This window comes from Phodopus roborovskii, unplaced genomic scaffold, assembly GCF_943737965.1.
Source record: "Phodopus roborovskii unplaced genomic scaffold, PHOROB, whole genome shotgun sequence".
Classification (NCBI taxonomy): Eukaryota; Metazoa; Chordata; class Mammalia; order Rodentia; family Cricetidae; genus Phodopus; species Phodopus roborovskii.
Window position 1 is genome coordinate 4482803 of NW_026126682.1, and position 22242 is coordinate 4505044.

Here is a 22242-nt window from a genome sequence, read left to right on the forward strand (position 1 = left end):
TAATTTGCCATAATTTATTCAACATAATTCTTCCAACTATACCTCTGAAATCTCCTCTAAGATGGACAATTTCCAACATGTCTTCTTTTCCAACATATGCATGTAAAGGTCAGAACTGATTCTCTTCTACTATGTGGAACCTGGGGATTGAACTTGGTTTGTTAGGCCTGGTGACAAGCACCTGTACCCACTGAGCTATCTTCCAGACCTAAAACGTCTTAATTAATGTTGACAGATTAACAAATAAAAGCAATAGTCTTTAATTTTAAAAAGTTTATTTTGGAAAAATGTAAACTTATATACTGAACAAAAGTTCCATATATCCCTGAATGTGTGCCCAAGAAAAATGGAGAGAAAAATTTATAGGAGTCATATGCAGTTAAATAAGCAAAAAGAGTATATTTTAGGAATAAAAATTGAATTTTACTCCATACCTACTTCTTGTAAAAGGCCAAATGTATATTAGGTTAATGTGTATGTGTTAAAGGTTGTAATACCAGAATATTCTATACATTTCTTTGAAAACAGAACATTTAAGTAATAAAGTATATGAGAACTTAACACTTAACATTAAACCTGGAAAACTGTGTCCTTTATAACCATCACTAACATTGCTGTTGTGTCCAAATCCCTGAGAAGTAGCAACCTGAGAGACGGGTCCACTGTGCAATTTCCTAGGGATATAGTGTACCATGGTAGCTGCAAGACTGAGAGGGAGGCTGATTATACAACACTGCCGAGCAGGAGAAAGACTGACAGGGATTGGTACCAGCTTATCACACATGAAGCCCCACCCACAGTGACTCACTTTCTCCATCAAGGTTCTAGCTCCTAAAGGATCCACACCTTCTAAGCCAAGGCCACCAACTGGGGACTGAGTGTTCAAACATTTGAGCCTTTGGGGGACATGTCACATTCAGACACAACAGCCAATCACATCATGACGAACACAAGTATAAACTATGCTTGCAAACACAGCAAATCCTATAGCATGTGCCTTAAAACCCCAAGGCACACACCTAGTCAAAAGCTTAGCTTGTCTATTATTGTGATATCTGAGGCTATTTCATTCATGCCAATAATGGTTCCAATATTTTAAAAGACAAAACTTTTAGAAAAAAATTGAAAGTGTAATAATTATTTTAGCTACCTCATGGACCAAGTTTACCCAAATACTCCTACAATACAAAAAAAAAAGAGGGTATTTTTAAAGTGTTAATGCTTCTTTATGAGTTAAATGTAGAGACAATTTCAAATTTATATTTCTTTTAAAAATTTTATTGTGTATGTTTTGCCTACACATATGTACACCATGTGTGTACAATGCCCATGGGAGCCAGTGGATCCCCTGGAACTGAAATTACAGACAGTTTCAACCCTCCATGTGGATGCTGGGAATTGAACCCAGGTCCTCTGGAAGAGCAGCTATCTCAACTGAGCCATCTCTCCAGTTCCTCTAGCTACACTGCATGTAATATGTTACAAACACTACTGTAAAATTAGATTTATTTAACTGATTGTGTCATAATCATTTTTTGAAAGTACAGTACTAAGGGGTACAGGGGAACTTTTCACATAACAGGTGACACTATTTTAAATATTTTCTGTGGTCAGTTTCTTGCCCTTTTCTAACCACAAGAAGAAATATAACAAAACGGAGGTAAATGTTAAGTTTAATAATATATTTTCATGTATGTGTTTCACAGCATTATATAGTGATTGAATATGAAAACCATTGCCAAGAAGAACAGTGGTGCTTTTAAGCAGCATAAAATACTTCAATAAAAAAAATGACAAATACATATATGGAAATATTAAAATTTTAATGTAAATCAACACAGGATTATAATGTAAAACACCATGATATAATAAACACTGTAACTTTTATTTCTGGTGAAAAGTATACTTTCTACTATGCATTTGTTCTTCTACCAACACTAGAGTTTACTGTCACCAAACACATTATGCTGTTGGGGCAGGGAGGGGATACTTCATATTTCATAGAATGCACACAGAATGTAATAAAGTGCTCTTTGCTTTACTGGGGTAAGTAAAACAGAATAGCATTTCTTGCATTGCCATCTCATTTATTTATTTAAATTATTTCTCATCTGTGCTAGAGATCAAACTCAAGAGTTTCACATTCCAAAGGCAAGTGTTCTACCCCTGAGCTACATTCCAATCATACTTAAAAATCTCATTCCTGGGCCACTAGGATGGCTCAGTGGGTAAAGGCACTTGCTGCTAAGCCTGGAGACCTCAGTTCAAATCCCAAGACCCACAAGGTGGAAGGAGGGAGAGAACTAACTCCTGAAAGTTTTCCCCTGACCTTCATACAGACAAAACATATATACAAAACACAAATACATCTAATTTCTAAAAACCTGAGTCCTACCTAGTGATAAATACACTCATGTGTCTCATGTACAATATACAAACAGCCCGAAGGCAATGTATGCATGTTTCTATGTGCCTACATTCTGTATGCTGTCACCCAAGGGAAGGTGTGGGGGTTTCCACTTATAGCAGCAGCAATTGGGGATATTACACAAAAGAGTTGAAATTTTTGGATTGTTTTATATTTTGGTCTTTTAGATTAGAGCATGTTGATTTTATTAGAAAAAATTTGTAGAAATGACCTAAAGAACAATGACACTTGGAAAATAAGCTAGGTAAAAAAGCATATTCCCATGCCCCAAACTGTTTATTTTCACTAGTCTATGTACAGCATGGTTTTCTACTGCATAACCAAATTTGAGTGAGTATACATTTACTATCATTAGTGAAAATATGCTCCCAACAGAAACATTAGGTAAGGATTGGTAGCCTTACAATGTTGAGCCACAGCATGTAAATGATTATACTTTGGTTTGTACAGATAAAGTGCTTATACCTTTCATCAGGGAAATTCCAAGCTACAGGAGGCCTTAAAGTAGTAGCAGGAGTGAGGGAACACCATGCACTTGAATTAAGGAAGTTATCAGCTACCATCTGGGGTGTCTCTACTGAAATGCCAAGGTGTGTGGTCTGACTGTGTGTGAGACTAAACTCCATTCTCTACACTGCATCATTCAGTTCATAATCCACAGGTTAACTTATACTGAAATATGAAATGCTGCATGCACTCAGAACCTTATTTTCTACTAAGGAGCAGTTTCTTCTGCAAGAGTATGAAATGGCTGCAGCTTCTGGATTATGCTTTTAAAAATCTCAAAAAATTAAAACTAGGATTATGGTTTAGAGGTAGATTAAAAATTATTATTCATTTAAATTATAGAGAAAACAGAAAGTCACACTGTAAGAGAATAATGTTGAAAAATCCATCTTGCCTATTCATCTTCATCTTACTTGACTTTGGTTGACATTTCTAATCAAAAAGTCCATCCAGAGAATTACTGCCTTTCAACATTTTGTTTCTGGAAAAAAGCTTTTCCAAATTCATATGTGCTGATCATAATGGCACAAGCAGGAGCAATTTTAATTAATCGAGGAATTAGACCTGAAAAGAGAATAGGAAAACAATACACACACTTTACCTTTTTTTAAAAAAATGTATCATGGCGTCACATAATGACCAAATTAAGTAAACTGCAATACCAAATTTCATATCATAAATAGGTAGCAAAGAATAGAACAAACTGCTGTCTCCAAAATTCAAATTTTCCTTATAACAATGAATCTACTATAATAATATTTAGGAGAAAATAGTAGATATAAATGTTACCTATAACTTCTTCCTAAAAGTTAATTATGGAATATTTAAAACCAACGAATATGTCTGAAGACTGTAAAACAAGGATTTTTACCTGTAAACAACCCGGAAAATCCATTTTCAGCAACAATGTTCTTCATTATGGCCCAGGTTGACAAATGCAAAGGCACAGGAACTATAAATGTTAAAAGAAAAAAAAAATATGACCATAAAACACAACTTAACAATCTGTATTACAGACCTGTTCTTAGCTCTTATTCTACTGCTGTGAAGGAATACCATGAACAAGACAATTCTTGGGCTTCCTTACAATTTTGGAGTTAGCCCATGACCATCATGGTGGGAAGCAGACAGGCATGGTGTTGGAACAGTAGCTGGGAGCTTTACATCCGGATTCTCAGGCAGCTGGCAGAAAGGAAACAACAGCCCTGGCCTGGACTTTTTATGCCTTAAAGCCCAGCCCCACTGATACGCCCTATCCAACTTTTTCCGACAACACCATACTCGAAATCCTTTCCAAATAGTTTCACTAACTGGGCCCTGTCATTCAAATGCTGGACAAAAAGGGAAAGATTACAGAAAAATATCCTCTATAAAAAATGCCTATTTCAACTATAGACTAGATGACCAGATTCTAACGAAAATCCAAGACTTAACAATATGCTGACAAGATAAAATTCACATCAGTAGTGAAGAAACAGATCCTGGAGGTGAAAAGATAGAAGCCAGACCACACAGGAAGGGCTGTTCTCAAGACTCCAAACCAACTTTCCTCCTCTCATGGCTCTTACTAAAAAAAAAAAAAAAAAAAAAAAAAAAACAAAAGTCTTACTATGTAGGCAGCTAGGCTTCAACTCAAGATCCTCCTGCATCAGCCTCCCAAGTTCCCAGAATTATAAAAATGTGCCACCACTCAAGTTACTGGCTAAATAATTTTAAGGCAAAAATGATGCCAAAATACAAAAATTACCAGAATGTATTAATTCCCTAAATATTTCTTAAATCAATAATTAAAATAATTAACAATTTAAATAATATTTTAAGTTATCAAATATGTTTGGAGAAACTTAACCTCTAGAAAACAGACAAATTTGGGTCAAGTTTAAAATGGTGAAGCTAAGCATCACGTGGTTAAAAATTTAATTAATTTGCACATTTGTGAATATGAACCATGGCGAACATGTGGAGATCAGAGTACAACTTGTTGAGTCAGTTCTCTCCTTCCACTCAGTGGGACCTGGGTACTAAACTCAGGTCACCAGGCTTGGTGGCAAGTACCTTGGTTGCTGAACAATCTTAGTGGCCCACATTTTAAAAAAATCAAATAAAAATGATGCATTCACAGATGAGGTAAATGTTATAGAATTGGCACTTACTACACCTTAGTGCTTCTGAATATTCCCTGCTGTCTGGCAGGTTTTTGAGTATCTCATTTATTGGTGCACTGCTGCCTGGTTCCCAAGCCAGAGTAGACATTCAGTAACTAAGTAGTAGATGAAGAATGACATAACGTTCCATACGCAGCAAGTTCACTTTCTTTTATGCCTACTGTGGTGGATGAATGAGAATGGCCCCTTAGGCCCATGTATTTGACTCCTTAGTTCTCAGGTGGTGGATTATTTGGGAAGGGTTAGGTGTGGCCTTGTTGTTGGAGGTGAGTCACTGGGCTCCACCATTACACTGCTTCTTGTGTGCCTCAGACGTGAGCTCTCATCTAGCACTGTAGCCCATGCCTGCCTACCTGCTGCCATGACAGTCATGAACTCAACCTCTGAAACTCCAATCCCCCACTAAAGTTGCCATGGTCATGGTGTTTTGTCACTGCAACAAAAAAGTAATTAAGACACTTAAAGATAAACTAAGTCATTTCAAAACAGAGCAAAGTTATGGGGGGGAATAAATAATGTAAAATACAAAAGATATATTATACAAAACAGTTTCAGGCTATTTACTGTATAACTTTGCAACCCATATGTATCTTGATAGAGTGGTAAACATTCAGTCACTCAAGTGGAGTAATAGGTCAAAGTGAAATGCAAGTCATAGCAAATGAAAACTCAGCTCTTCTGTAAGGTTCCCCATTGTGAGCTAAAAGAGGCACTGATGAGAAAGGAAGACTAACAGGTAAGATTTCAACCTACTGAAAAAGATGGCTTCCTTGTCTCAGTCTCAGCACCAAAGCCACAAGCATGCTGCTTATGAGAAATTACACCAGACAGAATACTCTGACCAAAGACACTTAATGGGTGAAACGTATTTTGATGAGAAAGAAGAAGGAAACAAAATAATTCTAAGCTATCAAAGGAAAGACGTTGCTTAGGCAGTTGAAGGCTCATACAGAGAAAAGAGAAACTGAGAGAATAAACTATAATTACTTCACAGGCTTTGTTAGTGTCTAATATTTATTAGTATTTAGCAGGTCAAAGATAAAGATATTCAGATTAAACTATAGAAGTCTATAAACAACATTTCTTTACTATTATAATGCCAACTCTATTAAAATAATTGCATGTTAGAAAGTATTATCTACATTCTAATTAGCCATCATGAAGCTTACAAAGCATTCATAGGCCTGATATATATATCACACACACACACACACACACACACACACACAATCGTTGTTTTCCTTTTCTTCTCATCTCATCTCCCCCTCTTGTCCAGATGGGTCTCACCATGTACACTGGGATGGTTTTGAACTCATGATCCTGCTAAACCTTCCAAATGCTGTGATTACAGGCATGCACAATCACAGCCAGGCTTGCTAGACTTTTAAACCAAAATAAATGATGGTATGTGTGGTGGGGTCTGGTAGAAGAATTTACAGAAGAAATTACAGGTTACAAAGAAGTAAGAAAATAAAGAAACGGGTAAGGAAAAATAGTAAGAATAAGGCAGCTAAGCATCAATTCCATGAGAAAAAGTTCCTCAGTAATTTCCTACTATCTTTTTGGGAGACAAAGTCTTACCATGAGGTAGCCCTGGATGGCCAGTTTTTAGTCATTTATATTGATTTGTCTAGATTTATTTTATTGATTTATTTCAAAGAATACTTACAATGGTAAGTAAAAATATAAATTTGAAACAGATTTGAAAATAAACTACATGAAAAACTATAACAATGTAGCTTTTCATGATAAAAGTAACCTTTTTTTCTTCATAGCAGTTAAGAGACTTAAATGATGGCAGATAGGAAGCAGGCTTTAAGATTTCTACAATTTTCTTAGTATTTTTCTTTATCAGTTTCATTGAAGAGGAATAAGTTCTAAAAAAGACAATAGTGTTTCCTGATTTTATGTATCCCTAACAAAATCACATAAGGGAAACAACGGCATCTTAAAATGCTTTAAATTAAACTCACACTTTCCACTTTCATACGTCCAAAGTTGTGTCTGCTTCTGTGTTTTCACCACATCAAATGGTAAAGTTGCAACAGCTGCAAACTACCAAAAAATAAAATAAATAGATTCTTAATTTAGAAATACCTTTAAAATGCATTAGCACATTATTTAATATGGATGACAAAATCACAAACTGAAATCTAAAATAAACCAGATACACTTAAAGTCTTTATTGATGAAAACAGGTTACATCTCAACGATTCATTATGAAGTCCCACAGTAAACTGCCTCAGAAAAGTCCCTGTTTTCCTTCCTGAGACCATGGCTGCCAATGGGAAAGACAGAATCAGCCCTGTGTGGCATTCTAACCAGTGTTTATAACTTCTGATACTCCTGTGTCAAAGAATACTATTTTACTATATATTGTCAGTGTGGATATGGGGGTAGTTGTGGGGGTCTCACATAGCTAAGTCTTGCCTTGCAAACATTTTCCAAATATTAGAAAAATTAAATTTAAAAGCCAATAAAAATATACTTCAAACTTTTAGTTTCTGTATACCTTTTAATGGAGTTTATACTTGCAATGGCTCAAAAATCACATTTTCTAAACTCTTCTCAAGGTGATGTAATTTAATACTTTTTTATGCCGCTTTAAGTAATATTTAAAAAGATAATGCCTCTTTAAAAAAAATCACAGTTTATTTCATCTCAACAATGTGCTGTTCTTGAAATCAGTTGCAAAGATTGTAGATAATATGAAAACATTAATTACCATTTTCTCATCTCCACAGTCAAGAAACAACAGGCTGCTACTGTGCTTTTTCCATTGCACAGACAAATCTTTATTTGGAAGTTGTTAATGCTGGCAATAATCTCTAGATTAAAAATTAACAATTTATTTTCAGTAGCAACATTAAACTGGAGTTTTTCCTATTCCTGAAGCCATCATTCAATGCTATTTATTTTTACCTCTGTGTTTACTGCTAGCTAAACTGACAAAGATCTGAACCTGTTTTCTAATTTCTGCATGTCTAGTACCAGTTGTCTTATCCTAGGTTTTTCTGGCATATTGTTCCAATTTTCCTGCAACTGTCTGCTTCTCCATTCAGTCCTTTAGGTCTTACTTGTTTTTCTTAAAGACACAGGACATCATCATGGCCCTGAACCCAAGGTCCTCCTGCTCCACCTCTGGAGCACTCTGCTGACTTAGTCTTGTTGCTCTCTAACTACAATCTTTCTGTGTTATGAAGTGAATGATCACAGGTTACTTTTGGAAGTATGTGTATCTATGTGAACTCTTTATGGCCAAGGTGATGGTGAGATGCACCTGTGCCATGTGGAGGATGAGGAAGGGCAAGCTTCCTGTTCCTCAAAACAATCCTTTGTGATTCTCCCCTTCTGGTTTCAATGTCTCTCAGAATTCCTTTAGAAATTTCTAAACAGCCAAATGTTTCCAAAGAACCACCACAGCTGATGCTAGAACATCTGTTTGATTTGGTGCTACATAGGAGACAAAATTCCATGGCTATTAGCTAACCACATCTCGTAGCATTTGTTGAAGTAATGTACTGTAAAATGCTCTGTAAGAAAAAAGTGCTGGCCCACACAATTGTGATGATAGCTGTACATATCTAATCAACACAAGCTTGTTCAAAAATGAATGTGTGTAAAATAAAAACATAAAAAGTACACTTGTAAATATTTTGATGTCTAATAATGTATTTTCTGAAAACAAGAAAAAAGTATCCTCTCAATATGCATGAAATGCTACATAAGATCATCTTCTGTTTTAATGCTAATTAGTAATTTTCTGGGATAGTAACAACAACAAAAACAAAACAAACAAAAAAATAACAACTTACAGAACCAGACAATGCCCCTGAAGTAAAGTTGATCATAAATGTCGGTTCATATAAACCAGACTTCTCACACAACCACTTCTTTAAGATTTCATAGTTATACCAGTACATTGCTATAAAACAGAATGAAATGAGCACAGGCTTAGAAACACAATGTGGACTTTAGAGAACAGAGCTATGATGTTACAAATCAGAGTAAAACAGAAACTCTAGTCTTGACACACTGCCTTTTATGCTTAAAACTCGCTGGGATTAAAAAGGAGAGACCAAATTTCTGAGTAGTATTTTAACAGTCTTTTAAGCAAACAAAAACGTGTACATCAATGTAGCTGAGGTATAATTAGGCACCTGACAGGACAAGCAGGAGAAAGGACAGGCACAGGGTGAGCCACAGCACAGTGTAGGATGCATACCAAGACAAAGCACACTGAAGCAGAAAACAGAAAAGGCCATGCATGGTGTCTAGATGCAGGCAGTTCATGAGTAAGGGTAGTTAGTATAATTCATGTTACACACAGCAATAACAAAACCATGGGAGAGCCTAGTTATAATGGAGAACATTTAATGAAATTAACACTTCCATTCAAAGCAAATTCAAATTTCTCAGAAATACAGAAATAAAAACTTGTATCTTCATACTGATAAAAGATATGCACCAAAAATTTGTAGCAAAAGTAACTACTAATATATAGGAAAAAAAAGTTAGGATAAATAAAAATAAAAACACTGAATTCCTAACACATATGATTATCTACAAAAAAAAAAAGCTCAAAATATATTTAGAAAAATTAGTGTTTATTCATTGGAAAATATTTTATCATCAACAGATGACAAAAATCCAGGATGGGGGTCAATGTGGTGGCTTAGAGGGTAGGAGCACTTGCTGCTTTGTTTGACAACATGGGTGTGAAGTCCAGAGTCTGCATGGTTGGAGGAGAGAACCTCCTGTTTCTAAAAGCTAGTATGGAGGATACCACTGGGGTTATGATGTCAGGCATCAGTAAAAGGGCATATAAATGACTTACTTCATGGTTTAACACACTGAACAGTCAAGCTCAAATAGTGACATGGTAAATTCACAGGTGTTCATTTCATAAGCATACATCTGTGTTTCATTTTATATAACAGAATATATTTTTAACACATTCTCTTTCTTTTTTCAATTTTTTTAAAAATTTTTATATGCATTGGTGTTTGACCTTCCTGTCTGTGTGAGGGAGTCAAAATCTACTGGGACTGGAGTTACACACAGTTGTGACCTGCACTGTGGGTGCTGGGAATTGAACCTGGGTCCTCTGGAAGAGTAGTCAATGCTCTTAAATGCTGAGCCATCTCTCCAGCCCCCAAAACATATTTCTAAAAGTAAACTGGCATAGAAGGCTAGGACTAATTACTTACTCTATGTCTCTATATAGTATAAGTGAACCTACTTGACGTATAATGTCTTTTATGTTTATTTTTAATTACTGAAAAATTAAGAATTAAGTTCAGTTAAAGATGATCTTAAGGATATTTTACAATATTTTGATTTATATTTTATTTGCCTTATTATGACTTATTTAGGATATTGTTAAGGTAGTTTGTATTATCTGAGTATGAATATGTACCAGTGGATACTTAGCAGCAATTAGACACAAGAAGAAAACACAAGGACCTGAGTTAGAAACTGTTCAATCAAGAAAGGCTTGGACAAATCTCAAATTCGAATAATGAACTACAATCTGTGGTTAGTACAGAAAAATTTATTTTTAGCAATAAAGAGTTTAAAACCTAGTAAAATTAATACATGACCTAAGACAAAGATCTAAATTTAACTGCAACAAAGACAAATCCCACCTGAGAAAGGCACATCTCTAAGAATTGTAGGAGCCCAGCCCTTCCAAAGGGAAATCCAACCATCTTCAGACACTTTCATGCTCACAAATCGATGTAGTTCCTTATAAGAAAACTTCTTGGACTGCATCTTAGTTCTGATCAACTCTAATGGGCTTATCACTGTTACTGCACCAACTAGTACAAACAGGAGAACAGAAAAATTAAAGCATATATGATGGGAGCCAACATTAACATTTATTTTGTTGTTCTAATGCCCTCCCTCACTATCACAAATTATGCCCTAAAGTTTCCTGCATTTGGGGACCTTGCAGGGTTCAGCACACGAGGAGTACAATGAGCAAGCTTCACCCTGGGAAAACTCTCCTACCAGGTTTTGTATTTTTAAAAAAATTAATTAGTTGACAAAGTAAAAGGTTCCTTGTGGCATTTATAAATATATTTTTTTTGGTTGACTTCTGTTTCCTGCCCCCACCTCCACGTGGACCCTTTTCTCCCTGCATCCTTCTGCCCCCAGTACTCTACCTTCCTACATTAATATTTCATGTGTCTATGCTATCCTCAGTCACTCTTAATGTCCATAAAGATTAACAGAGAATAGTTAATGAGATTAAAAGGTATTTTTTTCCCTCATGATAACTATGTCAAAATAGACACATACCTTTTTCTTCCTCTCAGGTCTTTCAAGGGTAACACTAGCAATTCTGGAGTCAACCACAGAACCTCTAAAAATCCCAGTTAGTACTCCCACATAAACAACAACTACTTCTCCTCCTCTTTTTTTTTTTTTTTTTTTTTTTTTTTTTTGATGACGGGTCTCACTATGTAGCTCTGGCTGATAGAGAAATCTCTTTATAGACCCAGGCCTTCAGAGATCACCTGCCTCTGTCTCCCAGGTATTGGGATTAAAATCATATCACCATGCCCAGCACAAGTCCATTTAACAGAGACTTGTCCACAGACACCATCTTCCTTCTGACTAAGCTCTGAATCCTAGGGTTTATAAGAAACGCAATTAAAGCTTTGGCCTGAGTCATGCATGGACCCAAATATACCGGAAATTTAGGTGAATTAAGAATCAATTCTAACATCACTCTTAATAACTATCTAAGAGTCAATGAAAATGAGATAATCCTATCTCATTCTCATGGCTATCACCTGGAGTAGAGATAACAACAATTAATACAAACTAGGATGCAAAATACATCATAACACAATTCTGTACATTAAACAGAATCTCTGCAAATATCAGAATCTAAATAGATGTTCTAAGGAGAAATCAAAATAACAATAAGCTCATTACTTACATCTGGAAACAATCCCAGCAACTATTGGTATTCGGGTTTCATTTTCTCCTAATTTAGCTTTCAAATAAGCACTTAATTGTTCATAGCAGGTAAAATAAATAACAGTGGCAGGAATTGCCATCACTCTGTTAGAAACATACACAAAATATGCTCAGAATTATCAAAAGGCCTCAGCTATACTGTTAAGTTCATATATTACTCATTTTTATATGGGATAAACTAAAAAGTATAATTACCCCATGAGAGAAACGTGCTTGTGTGCATATCTGCATGTATATGTACTTGGACAGGTTCGTGTATATGCACGCACAAAGAGACATGGTCAGAGTTGGATGTCTTACTCAGCTGCTTTCCATCCTACCTTTTTGGGATAGGGTCTTTCACTGAACCTCAAGCTCACTGATCAGCCCACAAGCAGCAGGAATAATCTGTCTCCACCTCCCTAGTGGTAGGACTACAGATGCGCACCAATATGCTGGACATCAGTAAGTGCTGGTGTCACACTGAGGTCCTCAGGCTTCCCTGAAAAGCACTCTACCACCATTTGAGCCATCTTCCCAACCGTAATTATGCTTAGTTTTAAATCACAGATCATATATCACAGCAGCTTATAAGTAGATAATATTACACTGCCAGGATTATATATGTTACTTCTAAGGAAATTCTGACAACATTTTAAATGAAAATATAGAAGTGTATTATTAAGCTCAAATAGAAATTTCAGGCACCTGTATGTCATCCAGATTAATACAACAAGAAATCATTTTGCATTTATGATATATCACAACAGTCTCAGTGACAGACCATAGCTTGGAATGCTTATACTTTATAGAGATGTCCAATGCTAAGAATTTAGAAATAGGACTGAATAGTGGTCCCAGAGCTGTATTATTTTAGGCATGAAAATGTATGCCTCAAATATGACTCAAGACTAAATAATCCCCTCCATACCAAAAAAAAAAAAAAAAAAAAAAAAAGACAAAGCAGCGAAGCAGAGGAAGCCAAAAATCTGCTAGAGTTTTCACAATCAGCTTTTTGAGTTTCCCATATTCATTCACAAGTCCATACTTAATAGAGAACTATAATTGGATATAAAAAATACTCAACATATCTAACAGTTTCAGTACAACAAAAACACCAAATTATTTTTAAAAAAAAACAAAACAAAACAGCATGGACAGCAAAAACTTAACACAGAGGGTTTGCCTGCTTAAGTTTTCTATGATTTTTTCCATGAGAGCCTATTTGTATGCTAACCTTTAGCCACCAGAATGTTCTTGAGAATAGTACTTTAGGTGTCTCTAAAGCTCTTCAACAATTAATTTGGACCAATTATGTAAAAGGTGGCATTTTTTTCAGTTGCAAAATGATGTGGGATGCTTCTGTATGCTGCAAATATGTGTTGCTTTTACTAGATGATGAATAAAGCTCTTTTGGCCAATGGCCAGGCAGGAAATCCAAACAGAGTTATGGAGAGAAGGAAGGGGGATTCCATGTAGCCACCAGGAAAGCAATATGTTTGGTAACAAGCCACAAGCCTTTGTGGTAAAATATAAACTATCAGAAATGAGTTAATTTATATGTAGAGCTAGCCAGTAAGAAGTCTGAGTCATTGGCCAAACAATTATAATTAATATTATACCTTAGAGTGGTTATTTAGGAACTGGAGGGAGGAGAAAAACCTCCAACTACAGCAGACAGAATGCTCCATGTAGCCAACACGTAACAGCAACTGTGCATTCTGAAACACATCACACACCGCAGTTACATGTTACCAGAGTAAGTACATCTTGTGCTACACCAGGAAAAGAATTTTAGAAAGTGACAAGTGGTCACTTAATGGGTCCTTTTCCTCACCAACTATACTTGGTATGCTGTAACTGGAAAGAACCATACACATGAATATAACCTTCCCTGGCTTCCATGAGTCTTTCTAGAACATCAAATGTACAGCTGTGAAACTCATAAAACAAACTTCAGGAAGGAAAAGAATCCTAATATTCAAACGCAAGACTTTGTTCAACCACGCTCATTTCAAACATGCTTAGTAGAAAAAAACATAGCTTCAACTTACAGAGTAGGAGGGAGGCCACTCCATAGTGATTTAATGCCCTCATTTCGAAGAATTTTTAAAAAGGCATCCTAAAATTAAAATAGAAAGGTAAACAAAATGCATTTTTAAATCAGGTAAAAATTCATAATGATAACTTGTAATTTGAATATCTTAAACATCCATTTCTAAAATAAAAGTTTCTTGTACTTAAAGATGCCCATTCTTAGAAATAAGAGTCAATTTCATACACATAAGGTGTAATGTATTCTTACAGAATGAAGTTTCCATTACTTTTTCTGGCATTTTTTTTTTTTTTTTTTTAAACTTGTTTCACATTGTTTTTATCGAACAAGCTTTTGAGTGGCTGGAGAGATAGCTTAGCAGTTAAGATTGTTCTTCCAGAGGACCTGAGTTCAGATCCTTACACCCACATGAGGTGGCTCCAAGGGGATCTGATGCTCTCTTTTGGCCTCCGTGGGTACTCACACACATGTGGGCACAGATTCACACACACATATATACATTTAAAATTTTTAAATAAAATTTTTTATAAGGTTACTATAAAAAGGAAGTACAAAATTGATCACAGAACCTCTCCTAAGTATGAAATCTGAGACGCTGTCATTAAACACCACTTTTTGAAGTATCTAGAGAGGAATCAACAGCAGTCAGAAACTAAAGCAAAGCCTATTACGAGCAGACAACTTAATAATAAAAACTTAAGAAGTGTCAAAAGATAGAACAGAAACACCTCTGTGGGATATACGCCTGGCATCATTAATCACTGTGGAAGTGAAATGCAGGGCCACTTCAAACACACCAGGAAGACTGGAAAAAAAAAAAAAAAAAAAAAAAGGCAGGTTTGGTCCAGCAATGCTGGGAACCCATTTATCTGTGCAGAAAGATGGAAAACCCAAGGCCACCCAAGGAAGCATAATGAAACCTCCCTGGAGAGAGGGATGGAACCAGAGGAAGACAGAGCTCTATGGGTTCAAGGCCAGCTTGGTCTGCATATGAAGTTCCAGACCAGCCAGGGTTATAAAGAGAGACACTATTTTCAAAATCCAAAACAAAACAAAATTCACTGCAAAACCCAACACAGTAAAGATGTCATTTTACCCTAGCTGGGATAGAAGTGTAATATAATTCCTGTTAAAAAAAAAATCTTACATATATTAAATAACTTTATCACACATAACATACCCCCTGCCCCCATGACAAACAAAATGAATGTAGCAGCTTTTATTCTCAATAACTGAGAACTTCAAACAACCCTGAGTGGAAATGTGGCACATCTACACCAAACTATTGGACAATAAACCAGAAGCAAATAAGGGATTCAACAACAGCGTGGATGAATCTCCAGGCTATTATGTGAAGTAAAAATGCCAACCCCTAAAGGCAGCATATGCCATGATTCCATTTATATAGCATGTTTCATGTGACAAAGTTTTTAAAATTAGAAACGGATTAGAAGTTGCCAGGGATTACAGAGTGGCTGAGAGCACAAAGCAAATGCATACTGTTCTTCAAAGGAAACAAGAAAGGCCTCTGAATGCTCTCTTTAGAAGTGCATTAATGTTAATACGCCCAGGATACAGGACACACACGCATGAGTCTGTTTGTATTTTCAAAAATAAGGAACAGCTACAATTCTCAAAAAACTTAAAAATAACTTTAAAAAGCTACCTTTTCTTCCTATGTAAACAAGATGAACAAATTAAAGTTAACAAGTTATACATGAAAGAAACACTTTTCTTTACCATGATTTGGTATTTTGAACTTTTAATTTCCTTATAATTAGAAAGTCATAAATAAGAATAAATATAAGAACAGAAAACATACAAAGATTCCAAATAAAAGCATCTCTTTACCAATGTTCCCTGGAAATTTCCTGGCTTCTTATACCATGCTTTCTTGTTCCCATCTTCACAGACACACATATGATCCATGAGTCCGTTACTGTACACAAAACACTTTCCTAATAAAGAAGAGTCCAATAACCAGTAGTTATTTCATATAATGATATCATTTTTACAGATAAACTGCAAGTACGGCGAGACTAGAAAAGTTTGGAAAGAGAAATTCTAGGATGGAACACATATAATTAGCTTAATTTACTTAAGGTAAGTCAGCCCTGGTCCCTAAACTCACACTGTGACAAGTGACAACACGAATTAGTGGGTTTTATATATTCAGAACTGTGGCTTTAAAAAAAAGTTCACAGCAGTATTTTTTAGGTTACTTAAGGGATGGGAGATGGAAGACAAAAAGAAAACCATGTTTGCATGTCAACTCTTGCACACAAGGGAAATTCCTGTGAAAATGAGCAGAACAAATGTTACTAACATAAGTAGTGCAATGCTTGTCTTTTCTGTTTGTACTGCTGTCTAGCAAGCTGTCAGCTCTACCTAACTTACCACAACTTGTCCTAATGGAGTCACACTTGCTGACAGGATCGTCTTCTTTGTTCAATGACATGCAACTCTATATCACAATGTACTTCTACTCCCACAACTTTAATGTGCAAAGATAATCATTTAGTCTCTTTTTTACTATTCACCTACCCTTATCTGAAATATGATTGTTCATTTCACCTGTTTCTATATATTCAACAAGAAACCTATCTTTTTAAATATCATTATTTTTATTGTTATTATTATTATTGTTGTCCCCTTCATATTGATGCCGAGACAAGAACTAGGCATCATATATGCTAGGAAAGCAATGCACGCATTGAGCTAGTTACATTCTTAGAGGGAGCATTCAAATACGGCAATTTATCACAGCCCAGTCAACTTTTGCTATTTGATGTACTACCTTTATAACATTTTCAAAGGTTGATTATAGAATTGGTATTCTTTTTGTCTGATAAAATATAGAATTACTTTTATCAAATTCCATACAGTCATATAATGAACACTCCTGCATTATAAAATAACTGAGAAAAACAGGTAGGCTAACTGCAGACCTTCATCTCTCCCTTCTCTTCCCCAAATCCAGTCCCCCAGTCTCACTCTCATCTCTGTAGCAGACACCTGCTGTGGTCTCCCCCTCCTTTCTGCCCCATGTCCATTTGATCAGGAAGTTCTCCTCCAACCTTCCTCCCCACTTATCCTGTTATTTCAGACCCAATGCTAGCAGGCTTTCTCTGGAACACAAAGTGTATGGAATAAAAAAATATTAAAAGCTGCAAGAAACAAGTAATAAATAAAAGCATACCTACTAAAATAACACTTCTCAATAGAGGCTCTAAATGCCAGAAAGGCCTGGACAAATGTTCTACAGACTCTTAAGAGGGCACAGATGCAAGGCCACGCTATTATATCCAGCAAAAACTTTCAAGAGCAATAAATGGAGAAATAAGACATTCCACGATAAAACTAAATTTAAGCAATATCTGTCTACAAATCCAGCCCTATAGAAAGTGCTCCAATTTAAAGAGGTTAACCACTCCCCAAAACACAAGGAATAAATAATCCCAGACCAGCAAATCAAGAGGTGAAGCACCACACAACCCATCATTTTGCTGCATAAAAGAAACACACCTTAACATCAAAAACAGACATCAACTCAGGGAAAAGAATTCCAAGCAGATGGATCTAAGAAACAAACTGGTATAGCCATTTTAATATCTGACAAAATAGATTTCAAACCAAAAACTAACCAAATTGAATAGGGAAGGATACTACATACTCAAAGGAAAAATCCACCAAAAGGACATTTTCATCTTCACATCTATGCCCCAAACACAAAAGCATCTATGTTCATAAAAGAAACACCACTACAGCTTAAATCACATACTGACCCTCACACAGTGATAGTGGAAGACATCAACACCCCACTCTCACCAATAGACAGGTCATCCAGACAAAAACTAAAAACAGAGAAATGTTGGAGCTAACTGTTGTTATAATCTAAATGGGCCTAACAGATATTACAAAACATTTGTTCCAAACACATAGGAATATATCTCCTTCTCTGTACCTTGAGGAATTTTCCCCCAAATTGGAACATACTTGAACACAAAGCCAGTCTTAACAGATATACAAGAAAACTGAAACCTAAGACCTCATATTAGTAACTTAACAGCATACCTGAAACCTCTACAACAAAAAGAAGTAATCAAACCCCAAAAGAATAGACAGCAAGAAATAATCTCATGGCTGAGATCAAGAAAACTGATAACCTCATTAAAATACTTAAAAGAAATGTTCAACATCCTCAGTCATCAGGGAAGTGCAACTCAAAACTACTTTGAGATTTCATCTTGCATCTGACAGAATGGCTAAGATCAATAACAAGTGGCAAGGATGTAGAGTAAGGGGAACATTCCTCCACTGCTGGTGGAAGTATAAACTTGTACAGATACTATGGGAATCAGTGTGGTGGTTTCTCGGGAAAACAGGAATCAGCTTACTCCCAAGATCTAGCTATACTCTCTTGGCATATACCCAAAGCACACATCATCCTACCACAGGAACACTTAATCAACCATGTTCCCTGATTCATAAAAGCCAGAAATTGGAAACCATTTAACATCCCCCAACAGAAGAAACAGAATGTAGAGAGCCAGCTCAGATCTTCCTTTGTATTTATATTATTTTTATGGGACCCCTGAGTGTGTGAGTGGGCCTCTGGTTCTTGTGCCTTCTCCTGGGGATCTTTTCTTTCTGTTTGCTCTGTCCAACTTTGATATGATGGTTTTGTTTATGGTTTGATATGATGGTTTGTTTTATCTTGTTGTGTTTTGCTATTATCTCCTTGAAACCTTTTCTTCTTTAAAGAAAGACAGAAAGAAGTATATACTCACATATAGTCACTCTCTACTTCAATAAGATAATCCATAAAAATATTAAGATATAGATGGATAGATGTATTTATATACGATAAACAGGGATAGATACCATACATATTTTTTTTCCTGCCTATACCTCATTGGGTACAATTAAAAGGTGAAAAAAAATATTTCTAGATAAGGCATCAATTCTAATAAATTAACAAAAACACTATACAAATAAAAATGAGTACAGTAACATTTTAAAAAGTCTAACAATACTGTCAAGGTATTCAAATACATACCTTTGGGGAATGGGTTTTTCTGGGCTTGCAGTCGAATTTTAACAACATCCAGTGGTGTCACTATGAATATATAAATTTTAATTAAGATGAGATATCTCTAAATCTCTAACATGTATATGGCCATTTAAAAACTATACATCAACTCATATTTTTCCTCATTTCTATGCAATGAATAAGCTGTTTATGTAAAAACAGCACTGAATGTGTATCCTACCACTGGGGGGAAGAGGGGGTCTACTGCTCCTAAACATAGTTCTCTGCTAGTGAAGACAGACTGCCAATCACTTCTCACAAGTACGGGTCATTTCTATCTGCAACTACAATCCCATTAGTGTTAAAACTAAAGCACTACAATTTTAGAAAATATATTCTTTAAAGCAGTGTGGTGGCCCCTCAGTTTCAGGCTTTAACTAGTTGAAAAAAAAATCTATTAAAGATAAAAATATGTACATACACACATATATAATACATACATGTAACAAAGTTTAGTGAAAAATATCTTCAAAACAACCTGCTAAACTATAATAACAAGTTACAAGTAACTAAAATAGACAGTGCTAATCTTCCCAATCTGATCAATTTATCTGCATCAGATAAACCTGTAGGAATGAAATTTGGGTTAGGATAGCCATAAATCATCGTCAACATTATGTTATGCCATCCATTTGGGAACAAAGAAAATTTGCATCTTATTTTCATTTGCATGCTCTATTTCATAAAAATAAGAAAAAAAAGTACCAGACTGTGGTTTCAAAAGAACTATTCCTCATCAAAAAACAAGAAAGTCACATTAGGTAAAATGTACAGTCATTATGAACTTGGATTCTGACCTAAAGATGCACGACAAAGCAATTGGTTTATATGTTCTAATCACTTATTATCTTAGTTAAAGAAACTAGTCAACTTAAAATCATTCAAATGTTATCATATCATCTGTGCCATTTGGCCGAGTCTGTACGAAATGCACTATATGAAACATAAAAAAATAATCATTAGAAACTTAAACTCCTAAGTTGCCCAAAATGGTATTATTCCTTGTGCAAATAAAGGAACTGTAAGTTTAATTATGTTGATAGGGACCTCTAATAACTTATTTTAAAGCCAATTTTCTTCCTCTTTTCTTTTTCTTTGTTTGAGAGAGTCTATTATGTAGCCCTGGTTGTTCTGGACTCTTACGTATACCAGGCTGCTCTCTAAAGATCCACATGCCTTTGCTTCCCAAATCTTGGGATTAAAGGCATGTGCCAGCACACCCAGCTGAAACTCCTTATTTTCAATAAAAAGAAAACCTCAGAAAAACAGGTATTGTCCCCAACTGTAGCGGTGACCTGTGAGTGAATAAGCCAGGACAGGAACTGCAAATCTCTTCATTTCCTGTTCTTTTCACATTATTGTGCTGAAGAAATACTCGCATTCTAGATATGGTATAATATCAATATTAGAGATGACTCAGTAAAGCATGCCTGCCCCACATCCATGTTAAACATTGGGCCCAGCAGCACTGGGGTGGCAAAGATAGGAGGATCATTGAGGCTTGCTAGCCACTCATTAAGCTCTGGGTTCAGTGAGAAGCTGTTTCAAAAAATAAAGTGGAGAAGGATTGAAGAAGACATCCAGTATCAATCTCTGGTCTCTACAAACACTTGCATACATAGGTATGCGCGCGTGCACACACACAGGCACACACACAGACACACACACACACACAAATAAGGGAAAGAGCAACAGAAGATGCTGACATTGACTTCTGGCTGCCACAGGCACACACATAAACAATAAATATGTATATATACATATACCCCTCAAAAATAGTGTCATTATTTCACAGATGATAAACTCTAATGGAATATTCAAAGTTACATAATCTGTAACATAATTTTACCCATCATTGATGTCAATATAGCTCCAGTACAAGAGGCAACCATTTGCTGAAGAGGTGTTACATGGATTGTTGGTGGTGGCCCCTCGGTTTCAGGCTCCATTATTTTTAACTAGTTGAAAATATATCTGTTGAAACAAAAGATAAAGTAGTGTATGTGCACACACACACACACACACACACATAAAAAATACATACAATATATAGAATACGTAATAAGATTTGGTGAAAAAAAATCTTAAAAATTACCTGCTAAACTATAAAGCAATAATCAAGGGTGCTTGCCTAACATGTTCAAGTCTTTGGTTTGATCCTTAGCACTGCAAAAATGAAACAAAATAAAACAGAATAAAATTTATATATCAAAGCACATGTTTTTATTACTGCCAAAAGTAAGTCATAAATGAAAGTTAGTATATAACTACCATTAATAGCACACGGCAACCTCTGGTAAGAATGTGTTTGGCCAAGCTGCATGAATAGCATTAAGTTTGCAGAACAGGTAACCAACATGTAAGGAAACATCCTCTGACTAAAAGCAGCAAACCAACAAGAATTTACAAAATCAGTATGTTTACAGATAAGCATTACTTAGATCCCTACTCTATTCTAGAATAAAAAAACATTCAATATAGCACAATTTTTATTGCATGCCAATTGTTGTTGCATAGCTATAAAATAAAAACACACAGCCTTAATCAGTATCTCATAAAAACTTCATGAGGCAGGCAATATTTATTATGTTTTAGAAGGCATATATACATATATGTACACATACATATAAACACATTTAGACATTGCTATATGTAAACATGCTATTTTAAAAAAATAGTAAATACTATTTATGCTTAGTACACTGCTATGAATATAACACAAACACTATGATAACTTTCTATCACTTTAATGCTTTACAGAGTATATAATATTCTTAAACAATTTCTTATACTTAGGTTGCAAATTCTCAATGGCAAGACATTCTGATATAATCTCCTACTCATACATCTTCTTGTAGTCTTCCTACACTCTCTGTCTATGACCAAGTCCTTCTTCCTGCGGCTACTCTTAATATTTGGATTTCAGTAACATTTTTTAAAAATGTCACTGAATGGTAGACTGAAAAACTACTAACTACATGGTGAACTACATGGTGAGTAGATTTTTTTTTTTGGCTTATTC

At 35.4% G+C, this 22242-nt stretch overlaps 1 protein-coding gene across 1 annotated transcript; it reads right to left on the reverse strand.

Moving 5' to 3' along the window:
- Window positions 1-1806: 1806 nt before the first annotated feature.
- Window positions 1807-21174, reverse strand: Slc25a40 (solute carrier family 25 member 40). The gene is made up of 10 exons (XM_051174574.1): window positions 21070-21174; window positions 19188-19247; window positions 15980-16086; window positions 14127-14194; window positions 12053-12177; window positions 10749-10922; window positions 8916-9025; window positions 7074-7155; window positions 3807-3887; window positions 1807-3499 (listed from the first exon to the last, which is right to left on the reverse strand). Exons 1-10 carry the CDS (start codon window positions 21167-21169, stop codon window positions 3393-3395), a joined length of 1014 nt encoding a protein of 337 aa, XP_051030531.1. The 5' UTR covers window positions 21170-21174; the 3' UTR covers window positions 1807-3392.
- Between the last annotated feature and the right edge of the window lie 1068 nt (window positions 21175-22242).